General features: G+C 54.9%; 1 protein-coding gene across 28 annotated transcripts in view; it reads left to right on the forward strand.

Moving 5' to 3' along the window:
* The window catches only part of LOC105490530 (RIMS binding protein 2), a 404804-nt gene that overhangs the window by 326909 nt on the left and 65263 nt on the right, over nucleotides 1-12632 (forward strand). For all 28 annotated transcript variants that reach the window (XM_071070782.1, XM_071070781.1, XM_071070784.1 and 25 more), the window contains one exon: nucleotides 10669-10873. In XM_071070782.1, coding sequence (XP_070926883.1) covers nucleotides 10669-10873 — 205 coding nt within the window. The remainder of the gene's footprint in view (nucleotides 1-10668; nucleotides 10874-12632) is intronic.

Genomic DNA, 12632 nt, shown 5'->3' on the forward strand with positions numbered 1-12632 from the left:
TCAGCCTGGTAACACCCTCTCAGGTGCTTTGAGGAAAGTCTAGGGGCTGGCATGCTTGTCACCATGTGGCTGGGCTGACAGGTGGGGATCTGGGCTTCCTGGTCAGGGGAACATTGTGAGGAGCCGGCGCCAGTGCTGTGTGTTTGGCGTGTGCTGTCATGCGTGTCCGTGTGAAGAGACCACCAAACAGGCTTTGTGTGAACAATAAAGCTTTTAGTCACCTGGGTGCAGGTGGGCCGAGTCCGAAAAAAGAGTCAGCAAAGGGAGATAAGGATGGGGCTATTTTATAGGATTTGGGTAGGTAAAGGAAAATTACAGTCAAAGGGGGTTGTTCTCTGGCGGGCAGGAGTGGGGGTCACAAGGTGCTCAGTGGGGGAGCTTTTTGAGCCAGGATGAGCCAGGAAAAGGACTTTCACAAGGTAATGTCATCACTTAAGGCAAGGACCGGCCATTTTCACTTCTTTTGTGATTCTTCAGTTACTTCAGGCCATCTGGGCATGTATATATACACGTGCAAGTCCCAGGGGATGCGATGGCTTGGCTTGGGCTCAGAGGCCTGACATGTGCATGTCGGCAGCTCTATGGTGATTCTTCAGGGCACCCTCGTGGGAGTCCCTCTCCTCTCCACAGTGCCTTGGGTATCTCCTCCTGGAGTGAGGCATCGAACCGCAGATGACGTCAGCCCTGGTTCGTCTTGGCCTCAGAGGAGCCCGGCTATTTTTCCTGAGCAGCCCTCTTTCCTCCCTGGGAGACTTCCAGGGTGGCCAGCGTGCTTGCTTCCCGAGCAGGCTGGGGTCCACCTCCCCACAGGGGTCTGGCCTCAGGCCCACAGTGGACGATTGTGGGCTGTGGGCCTTTGCCTTTAGGGGTCATCCCTTCCTCCATAAAATAATCCTCACAGTTGTATTTTGCATCTAGGGTGGAATAAAGATGGATGGTTGGATGCATTATGTATTTACCACCCTTTTTCACTTCTTTTCCGATTTTAAAGGAAACTAAGGTGGAACCATGTCTGTGGGCCCCTGAAGGTAAAGGGCTGTGGTCCCAGGTGCTGGGCCTGCTCGACCTGCTCGGCCTGCAGGGAACCAGCCCTGCCTGGCTCTTGTTCAGAGGCTGGGTGACCCCTGGGCCAGTGAGTGTGTTGGGGGGGATGTGTGGGTGAGTGAGGGTGCAGGCTTGGGCTCAGGTGGGCCCTGGGCAGAGAGACTCAGAGACGGCAGCCGGAGAGACCTGGGTAGGTCCTGCTGCCCGCTGGGGGTGTGACTGCGAGTTCCTCTTGGCCTCGTCTTCTGCCCTGGTGCAATGGCCTAACACCGACTTACCCGGTAGGTCTCTCTGAGTCACCAGCAATGCATGACTCCCCCAGGCAGGGCCTGGCACGTAGTAGGTATTCAGCCAGTGAACAATGAAATCACATAGGGCCTGGCACATAGTAGGTATTCAGCCGATCAATGAAATCACGTAGGGCCTGGCACATAGTAGGTATTCAGCCAGTGAACAATGAAATCACATAGGGCCTGGCACGTAGTAGGTATTCAGCCAGTGAACAATGAAATCACATAGGGCCTGGCACATAGTAGGTATTCAGCCAATCAATGAAATCACATAGGGCCTGGCACATAGTAGGTATTCAGCCAGTGAACAATGAAATCACATAGGGCCTGGCACATAGTAGGTATTCAGCCAATCAATGAAATCACATAGGGCCTGGCACATAGTAGGTATTCAGCCAGTGAACAATGAAATCACATAGGGCCTGGCACATAGTAGGTATTCAACCAGTGAACAATGAAATCACATAGGGCCTGGCACGTAGTAGGTATTCAGCCAGTGAACAATGAAATCACATAGGGCCTGGCACATAGTAGGTATTCAACCGATCAATGAAATCACATAGGGCCTGGCACGTAGTAGGTATTCAGCCGATGATCAGTGAACTCACTAGGGCCTGGCACATAGTAGGTATTCAGCCAGTGAACAATGAAATCACATAGGGCCTGGCACATAGTAGGTATTCAACCGATCAATGAAATCACATAGGGCCTGGCATGTAGTAGGTATTCAGCCGGTGATCAGTGAACTCACTAGGGCCTGGCACATAGTAGGTATTCAGCCGATCAATGAAATCACATAGGGCCTGGCACATAGTAGGTATTCAGCCAGTGAACAATGAAATCACATAGGGCCTGGCACATAGTGGGTATTCAGCCAGTGAACAATGAACTCACAGAGGGCCTGGCACATAGTAGGTATTCAGCCAGTGAGCAATGAACTCACATAGGGCCTGGCACATAGTGGGTATTCAGCCAGTGAGCAATGAAATCACAGGACCTGGCACATAGTGGGTATTCAGTCAGTGAGCAATGAAATCACATAGGGCCTGGCACATAGTAGGTATTCAGCCAGTGAACAATGAAATCACATAGGGCCTGGCACATAGTGGGTATTCAGCCAGTGAACAATGAACTCACAGAGGGCCTGGCACATAGTAGGTATTCAGCCAGTGAACAATGAAATCACATAGGGCCTGGCACATAGTGGGTATTCAGCCAGTGAGCAATGAAATCACAGGACCTGGCACATAGTGGGTATTCAGTCAGTGAGCAATGAAATCACATAGGGCCTGGCACATAGTGGGTATTCAGCCAGTGAGCAATGAAATCACAGGACCTGGCACATAGTGGGTATTCAGTCAGTGAGCAATGAAATCACATAGGGCCTGGCACATAGTAGGTATTCAGCCAGTGAACAATGAAATCACATAGGGCCTGGCACATAGTGGGTATTCAGCCAGTGAACAATGAACTCACAGAGGGCCTGGCACATAGTAGGTATTCAGCCAGTGAACAATGAAATCACATAGGGCCTGGCACATAGTGGGTATTCAGCCAGTGAGCAATGAAATCACATAGGGCCTGGCACATAGTGGGTATTCAGCCAGTGAGCAATGAAATCACATAAAGACAGCACAGGGGACAATTTGTTTCCAGATTGTTCCTGATGTTACTGGAAAGCAGCCTCCATCCAGACCCCGGGAGAGGGTTCTTGGAGCTTGCACAAGAAAGAATTTGGGTGAGTCCGTAGAGGAAAGGGAAAGCCAGTGTGTGAGAGAAGTAAAGAAACGAACGGATGGCCACTCCGTAGGCAGAGCAGCAGTGTGGGCTATTCGTGGTTATTTCTTGATTATGTGCTGGACAAGGCGTAGATGGTTCAGGAGTTTTTGTGGGGGGGAAGGGGTGGACAGTTCCCAGAACTGAGGGCTCCACTCTTTTCAGACCATGTGGGGTAACTTCCTGATGTTGCCACGGCATCTGTAAGCTGTCATGGCGCTGGGGGGAGTGTCTTTTAGCAGCCAACGCATTGTAATGAGCGCATAATGTGCTGTGAGGATGACCAGAGGTCACTCTCATTGCCATCTTGGTTTTGGTGGGTCTTGGTGGCTCCTTTACTGCATCCTGTTTTATTAGCAGGGTCTTTGTGACCTGTATCTTGTGCTGACCTCCTCTCTCATCCTGTGACTCAGAACACCTTCACCATCTGGGATTGCAGCCCAGTAGGTCTCAGCCTCATCTTTCCCAGCCCCTATTCAAGATGGAGTCGCTGTGGTTTGAATGCCTCTGACACTAAGTCAAACGACCCAGTGAGCCTGGACCGTCCCTGGGTTCTGCCTGTGATTCTGGAGTGATTATGCATCGGGCCCCTTGCTCTCAGAACCACCCCGTTTGGATGCCAGCCGCCAGCACAGTGCCTGCTTATCACCCCTCTTCACAGAGGCCGGGAAGCCAGAGGAGGGCACTGAGCCAGGAGCCGGGAGAGCTGCGGGGGTGTCTTTGGATGCTTCCCCCTTGTCTTTAGAAATAGCCACATCCACATTTGCAAGCCTCTGCTGTTTGTTCCAATTATAGTTGATTTGCCTGATGACTGTGCCATCTGTTCCTGCCTGGTCTGGACTCAGTTGCTTCTGAGCAGTGCCCTGCAGGCCCTAGCGCCTGTAGGTGGCCTCGGGATGGGGAGGAGCCAGCACCATGTGGCTGGGTGTGTCCCTGCATCCCTGCAGCCAGGGTGACACCCACACCCAGTCCCAAACCCAGATAGGACAGCACTCTGTATCCGGAAATAAACATTGAGGTGTAAATGTGCCTGCCTGGGGTAGGACCACGGGTTGCTCTTTTCTCTCAGCACGCTTTGGAAGTGGCTTCTGCTGGCAATTCCTCCCCACAGGCAATTGGAAGCTCTTAGCCCCAGCAGGGACCCCCCTGGCAGTCATGAGAGCCTTCGGCTGCTGCCAAGAAGCCAGGGAGTTGTGCTCAGGCGAGGAGCTGAAAGGAAAGGTGCAAACAAGCTGGGTGTGGACGGGCACGACTCTTAGGTTCTCCTTGGTAGGAATTTGAGGTGGGGGAGGCTGTGCCCCTGTTCCACACCTTCAGTGTAGGTTACAAGGAAAGCGAGTCTCACAGCAGATTCTCCCATCAGACAAGCATTTACTGAGCACGTGCTTATGGACAAGCAGGCACCAGAGGGTACATTCCATGCCTGGCCTGTGAGCTCCACGTGGTGCCAGCGCTCTGCACTGCGAGGAGGATGCTTGCACGTTGGCCCCACGGCGCTCATTCGGGGAAAGCATGTCAGCTGGACAGGGGCGAGGGCAACCAGACTCCTCAAATCAGTGTCCGCACACGGGACTGGCTGGAGACCCAGCTCTGAGCACCATCCCCGAGACCGCAGGAGCAGGGCCTCACTAGTCTACGCCCTGCTCGTTCAAAGGTGGGGCAGTGCTAAGATGTGTGAGCTGGGTGACATAGCTTCACTTTAACCAACGAATGCCCGTTCCTCCCATCCCTTATGCTTAGGAAAAAGCCAATAATTCTACTGTTTATTTTTCCTGATACTGGTCATGCCGAGTAGCGTGCCTGGGGCCTCAGTGGAGACGCAGTCAGGCAGGCATCCTTGGAGCAGCAGTCTCCAGGCTTGTGGCAGCGCAGCCTTCCTGGTGTCTGCACTGGCCAACCCTGGGGGGGGGATTCTCAATTATGGCAACGCATTACGCAGCATATCTGTAAGTACGTGCTCAATGCCCAGGTGGATGTAGGCACCGAGGGTTGCAAATTCTAGGTTCCAGAGTCCCCCAGGCCCAGGAGCAAGTGAGGGATCGTCCTGTGGGTCGGAGGCTTATGTGGGTACAACTGGGGCATCTACAGGGCCAGGAGACATTTGATCCAACCTGGTCCCCCACACACCCAACCTGCTGATGCGGGAGTGCCACCATGCTGTCGTGCAGAGCAGCACCACGGCCAGCAGCCACAGCCTGCAGCCATCTCTAGACATGCCTGTCAGCCCAGGCTGCTGATGAGCCTTTAAATGCTCACCAGTGTTTAAAATGTGAGCTTTTCTGGTAAATTGAAAATTCCCTGGGTGTGTCAGGCTGTTCTTGCTCTAAAGGAATGCCTGAGGCTGGGCCATTTGTGAAGGTAGTTTATGAAGGAGTCACTGGCTGATGGTCCTGCAGGCTGTACAGACGGCGTGCTGGCTTCTGAGGAGGCCTTGGGAAGCTTACAATCATGGCAGAAGGCGAAGAGGGAGCAGGCGTGTCGTGTGCTGAGAGCAGGAGGGTATGGGAGGTGCCAGGCTCTTTTCAACACCCAGACCTTGTGTGAACTTAGCCTGCTCATTATGGCAAGGACGGCGCCAAGCTGTTCATGAGGGATCCAACCCCAGAACCCAGACACCTCCTGCCGGGCCCCACATCCAACACTGGAGGTCACATTTCAACAGGAGATGTGGAGGGGATGGCGCCCTGCTGATCCTGGGAAACCGGAAGCTTTAGCTTTGCCTTTGGTGGGCTGCACACGACCGAGGCACCGGCCCCTTTGAAATGTGACCCCCAGTGTCATAGGTGGAGCCTGGTGGGAGGTGTCTGGGTCCTGGGGATGGGTCCCTTGTGAATGGGGAACCACTGGCCCTATCTGCTGACCCCTTGGAGGAGAAGAAACACCGTCCGGGAGGAGGCGGCAGCTGGGAGCCTGGGGGCGTTTCTCGGACTTCAAGAATGGAGTGACTTTGTGTCACAGGAGGGCATGGAATCTCCTGTGCAGTGAACCCAGGTGGGCGAGGGGACTGTGGGAGGGGGCTCAGGCAAGCTGGGTCTCCCCCGTCACTGCTGCCCGTGGGCCTCCTGCTCCCAACACCCCTCAGAACGCGGTGGATGTCCCTGGTGCCAGGCCCTGGGGAACCTGTAGGGGAAGCAAGGACAGTGGCTGGCTGCTACTCTGCTGAGAATACCAGTATCCCTGCTGTTGCTGCTGCTAATACTGCATCTGCTGCTGCTGCTAATACTAACACCAAACTGTTACTGTGAAGGATAACACCAGTACACTTGCAGGTCGTAATAATGATACTGCTGCGACTAGTACGAATAATACCAATGCTGCTGCTGCTGCTGCTGGTGCTGTGCTGCTATGAATACTAATACCAGCATCACTGTTACTACACCACTGCTCACACCCATGCGATTCCTACAAAAAACACTACTGTTGCTACCACTGCTGCTAACACTCCTTCATACCAAAGCAAGGCTGCTACTACTGCAGGAAATAAAAATACCAGTACCACTGATACTGGTACGGCTAATCAATACCAACACTGCCACCGTGATTGCAGCTGCTCCTGCGAGCGCCGCCGCCACTGCCAACGTCAGTTCCGTGTGCCCAGCATTCCATCTGCTGCCCTTTTCGGAGCACTAAGCCCGCGTTGACGCACTCTGCCCTCACGCTCATCCTAGAAACAGGCTCTGTCATCATGGCTGTTTCACAGAGGACGGGACTAACCTCTGCCGGGCGCTGCCCTGGCTGCTCACTCTGGCCCCGGGGCTTCCTGCCCGGCCTTTCACCCCACTGCCCCGAGCTGGGGGATGCTCAGGCCTGAGCCCTTTCCCGCCCCTCCTCCCTCAGCTCATTGTCCAGTCACCCCAAGCCTCGGCCGCAGAGGGAAGGCGTGTCCGGCCCTGCAGGGGTCTCTGAGGCTGTGGCTCTGGGGTTCAGGCAATCGTGCGGACCTGGGTGGTGTGGCCTCTCCTCACCCGTGGTCACGCACTGTGCCATCGCAGGCCTGGGTGTTCATCAGGGCCAGGTTCCCTCTCCCACGGGGAACCCTCAGCTGTAGGTATCCTGTGAGTCTGCGCTCCAGGCCCCGTTCTGTGCACAGAAGACGCAGGCCCCTCGGTAGGCTGGTGGCGGCCCTCCTTGAACCCCACCGGCCGCTGTGCTGAGGTCTTGGGGTTCCTTGATGAGCCACCCGGTGGCTGCTCCTCCACCTGTTTCCTGTCTCCCTTGGACAGAGGTGACCTGGTTCATCTCTAACTTGAGGGTGCTCCACACTTCCTGTGCATGGATCCATTTACCCACAGCTTATTGTGATCCATCGAGTATCTGTTAAATGCCCACCCTGTGCCAAGTCCTGAACTAGGGGTTGAGGATGGACTGATGGGCCAGGCCAAGGGTCTGACCTTGGGAAGTGCCACTGTGGCCCACACAGGACACAGGCGTGGGAGTGGCCCTGCCAGGCCCTGGGGACCAAACCACAGAGAGCCTGCAGCTGCTGCTTGGCTCACCCTCATCCTTGGCCCCCCAGCCCCCGTCATTTCTGGGAGTCCTATGGAACCATGTGAGAGCAGACAGCCTGCCCTCTTCCCTCTGTGTTGCACCGGACCCGCCCTCCTGCAACCAAAGCAGGCAGCCCGCAGCCCGCCGGCCACCGCGTAGGTGTGCATCAGGTGCAGAACTCGCTTTAGGCCCCTGCGACCTCAGCCGCCCTTAACCCCCTCGATGGGGTGTAACGTCCCCAAAGGTTGGCTGTTCACGTGGTACCTTTCATTATTTTCACCGTCTCTGCATGCCGCCTGTATTCTTAGTTCCTGTTGTTTAAAATCCCTTCACTTCTGAAAACTTTATTTTGAAGTAATTTTAGGTTCACGGGAATTTACAAAGACGCAGAGAGAGTTCCCGTGGCCCCTCTTCCGGCTTCCCGGCGGTGGCGTCTCTGTAGCCAGAGTGTTGTGCTCTCAAAGCCGGGAAGCTGGCGTGGGAGCAGCACTGTGGTGTGCTGGGGAATTTATTTGCTTTCTCCAATGTTTATATCCTCTTTTTTTTCCCCCCGTATACAGCTGTATGGCATTTGGCGGTATATACAGATTCTTGTTACCACCACCACCGTCAGGTGTACAGACACTGCTGTCACCCAGAGAAACTCCCTCACGACACCCTCCCTAGTCACACCCTCCCCTAACCCGAAACCCTGACAACCGCTGATCTGTTCTTTATTGCTATAATTTTATCATTTCAAGATTGTAATAGGAAAAATCTATTCACTTTTTTTTTTTTTTTTTTTGAGACAGAGTCTCACTCTTGTTGCCCGGACTGGAGTGCAGTGGCTCCATCTCGGCTCACTACAACCTCTGCCTCCCGGGTTCAAGCGATTTTCCTGCCTCAGCCTTCCAAGTAGCTGGGACTACAGGCATGTGTCACCCTGCCTGGCTAATTTTGTATTTTTAGTAGAGACTGAGTTTCACCATGTTGGCCAGGCTGGTCTCAAACTCTTGAGCTCAGGTGATTCGCCTGCCTCGGCCTCCCAAAGTCTGGGATTACAGGCATAAGCCACCATGCCCGGCCTATTTTAGTTAGGTCATTTTCATAGATACGATGTCAGGGAATGGATGTGCCAGTTACACGTTCTCTGTCGCACGTTAGAATGAATGCATGACTATTAAACGTCTCCTGTTCCTCCACGCCCCAGGAAGGCTCCGCAAGTGCCCCGTGGGTGCCTGGGGGCTTGTTGGCTCACGCAGTTGAGCTCAGGGCCCTCTGGGGTCAGGCCTTGCCTGTGACAGCTGTTCCCTGGCCTAGACCCTGGCTGCCCTGCAGGGCCTGTCACTCTGTCTTAAGGGCTGATCCAGCAGAACCAGAGTGCCTGCAAGCCCCCGGAAGCTGAGTCATCATCCCACCTGCAGACCCCGCATTTGGGGTAGGAGCTGTCCCCGGGCTTGGATTCCCTTTGATGCTTTCCATGTCATGCCCGGGAGCCCCTGGGTTTTTAGCTCTACGCCTTCCTCGGTAGACACAGCCGGCTTGGCCAAGCCCATTCAGCTTCTTAAAGAACAATAGTGCTGATTTCTTTGAATGAATCAAAGAAATTAATTATAGGCTTTGGATTTGTTAGGTTTATTTTAGAAATCCATGATCTCAGCCATAAATAGTGCTTCATTCTGGACTAAGGAGCTGAGAAGCCTGCTGCTTGTGGAGGGACAGTGGGGGAGAGGATGGATGAAGAGGAGGGGCGGAGGAGGGGGAGGTGGGGACTGTCGCTGAGCCCTTTGCTCAGGTCCGGGACGCAGCAGGAAACAGGCCGACAGAGCCCTGCCCTCATGCGGCTGACATTTCACTGGGGAAACACCAGTGTCTGTCGTCAGCCCCAGAGATGACATTAATAATCCCACAACGGATTTTCCCAGCCGTCCTAAAGTAAGGAGTGGCAAGAAAGCGGCCTTGTATGCAGACCCGACAAGCCGTCCCCACAAGGAGCATGGTACCCACAGCTCAGGGTTCGCCATTTTCACTGATTCAGCAAACGCTCTCTGAGCACGATGCTGAGTCCATGCAGAGTGTCGAAGGTGTATCCACGAGCCAGAAGGCAGAGGCTCAGGGCTGAGAGTGTCGTCGTGGACACCGACAAGAAACAAACAGCCCAGGAGCTACCGTAGTGCCGGGGGGCGGTCAGCGCGGTGGAGAAAGGAAGGGTGGGTCCTCTGTAGACCCCTCTGTCCTGCACCTTCTGTGATGGGGGCCAGAAACCCATCTCAGGAGACCGTGTCTCACACACAGCTCGAGTCCCAGGGGAGCAGGGAGCGGGGCTTTGCCCATGTACCCCTGACCTGGGAGGAAGCCCACAAGGGTCAGAGATGTCCCGAGATTAGACACAGCCCAGGTCTGTCCTGCCCCGAGGAAGGAGCTTTGCTGGACTACCCCTTTCCTGTATTTGTCCCCAGGGGAGACGCTTGGCTTCCCCAGGGCTCCCGAGGTGTCTTCGTGTTGTCTGCAAATGCAGCAATGTTGCTAACTGACTGTAGCAGATACATTCCTTATTGCTCAAAGTGGCGTTCCTAAGCGTTCTGCAGTCCAAAGGGGCAGGCACCCTGGATGAGAATTGTATCCTTGCATCCGTGGGACAGCACCTGAGCTGCTCCCCTGAGTCTGGGCCGCATCACAGCCTCATACTCCAAGTTCCAAACAGCTCTAGCAAAGCCTGCCAACTGCAAAGTGCCCGGGCTGCACGCACAGCCCAGAACAATCTACGGTTGGCTGGGAGCTGAGTGTTTGCAGAATTTCTTGGCACCTGTGGTTTCTCACATTGGCCAGTAGCCAGGTGGCACGAGAAGCTGGGTTTATCAGGCACTGCTCTCCCGTGGAGGTGGGAGGCAGCCCCTGCTGCACACGGCACACACAGACACGTGCACACACTCTTACCACGCATGCATTTTCACAGACACAACACGTGTGTGTGTACACACATGTGCACACACATGCATATGTGCACACATACAACACATGTGAACAGGCTCAGACACATTTCCACCACCAAATGCCACCGCTGACCCCCTGTCCTGCTTCTGCCGCGCAGTCCAAGGTTCGAGAGCTGGAAGAGAAATGCCGGACTCAAAGTGAGCAGTTCAACCTGCTGTCCCGGGACCTGGAGAAGTTCCGGCAGCACGCTGGGAAGATTGACCTGCTGGGTGGCAGCACGGTGGCCCCCCTGGACGTCTCCACGGCCCCCGGCAAGCCTTTTCCGCAGTTCGTGAATGGCCTAGCCACCTCCCTCGGCAAAGGTAAGCACCTGGACCATCCGCCTTGCTGTGGTGGGGAGAGAATGGCCGTTGGCCGGGCCTGCAACGGTGTGTGCAGGTGAAGTCGGTTTGGTGACACCTGGCAGAGGGTACAGGGACCCACCACCACAGTAGGAAGGATGAGAACAGGGCTGCTCGCAGCCACGGGGCACACGGTGCACCCAGCACCTCACGGGCATCCACGAACGTGTGACCCACACATTTTCTCACCTGTAAAATGGGCCCATCTTACAGGCGAGAAAAACCAAGGCACTAGCGTGGGTCACACAGCTGCTGATGAAGGCTCAGTCTGGGATGTGAACCCAGGAGTCTGGCTGCAGAGACTGCACTGGTGATAACTCCACGTGGGCTTCTTGGCGGGGTACTCCAGCGCTCTGCGAAGCTCGTTTCTCTGCATTGGTTGTTTCCCTTCCTTCTCATCTCAGTAACCTGTTGGTGATGGTGGGATGTGCTTGGCACCTCTGTTCCAGCAAAGGCGGTGGTGAACATGAGCCCTCACCCAGCGCAGTCCTGCTTAGAGGCCGGGTGGGGAGAAGGCCCCTGTGGACGTGCTGGGGGGGTTAGTCTTGGTCGCAGGCAGAACAATCACAGGTGTCCTTTAATCAGAGCTCGGTGGAGGTGCCATGTCCCGGCTGAAGGTTAAGTGGGATGCAGAGGTTAGACAGGTTTCATGGCCAGGTCTGCCCACCTGTTTAAGAAGTTGGCTTAAAAACAATTAGGGGAGATGAGCATCTGAACCTCACTTTGGAATTCCGTAAAAAAGATAATTTGCACCAAGTACCTTGGGTGCTTTTTATCATTAAAATAAGGAGATGCCACTTGGGTCTTGTTAAAAAACGTTCTCCTGCCTCTCCCCTCATCCCGCACCTTCCCACACCCTTCACTTTTGGTCCATGCATCAGAGAGAATACGGGCTGGGGTAAGCGGCCATGGCTGTGGAAGGCCAGTGGGCAGGGACCAGGATCTGAGCGCTCTGTCGCTCATCTCCAGGCACTCACGACACGCGGGCTGCATGCCCTGCCCAGGTTGTGACATTGAAAGACAGACAGGGCCCCTGGCGGAGCTCCTGCTGGTGGGCAGACGATACATAGGGAGCCCCCGAACCAGACGCCACATACAGACCAGGTGACAAGGTGGACGGTGATTTGGGCTCTTCTAGATGGTCCTGGAAGGCGGCTGCCAAGAAACCACATTTGAGCTGTGAAACCTGAAGGGCGGAGGAAAACAAGACAGTTTCAGTTCTTCCCAGGGGAAAACAGAATGCACGTGTCTCCACGCTCTCTCTCTCCCTCCCTCCTGCAAAGGGACACAGAGCGCCGCTCCATGCCACAAGAAACGCACGGCTTCTGCTCTGGGAAACCCACTGAGACTCGGGCCCAGAGCTTTTCCTGGGGGCTGCTTGTGCGGGCACCGTGCCCACTGAAGCTCCAGACTCCCAGAAGGAAAGCAGGTGTTCACTGTGAGCTGTGTGGTGTGCACAAGCCAGGCCTGCCTTTATCACTCAGGGGATGTTTCCTTCCGGTGTAGAGGACATTTCAGAAGCTGAGTTCCAGACACCGCCCAGGGACCCACCTTGCAAGCTGGCCCTTCTGAAGACAGCAGTCGCAGGCCTGCCCGGTGAGCCCGAGGCTCACAGCACGTGAATGTGGAACCCACTGCAAAGCTCCCGGGTCAGGGAGGTGGGAACGGGGATTGGCCAGCATGGAAAAAGGAATCTGATTAACCACGGCAGAAAATGCAC

Source organism: Macaca nemestrina, chromosome 10 (assembly GCF_043159975.1).
Source record: "Macaca nemestrina isolate mMacNem1 chromosome 10, mMacNem.hap1, whole genome shotgun sequence".
Lineage (NCBI taxonomy): Eukaryota > Metazoa > Chordata > Mammalia > Primates > Cercopithecidae > Macaca > Macaca nemestrina.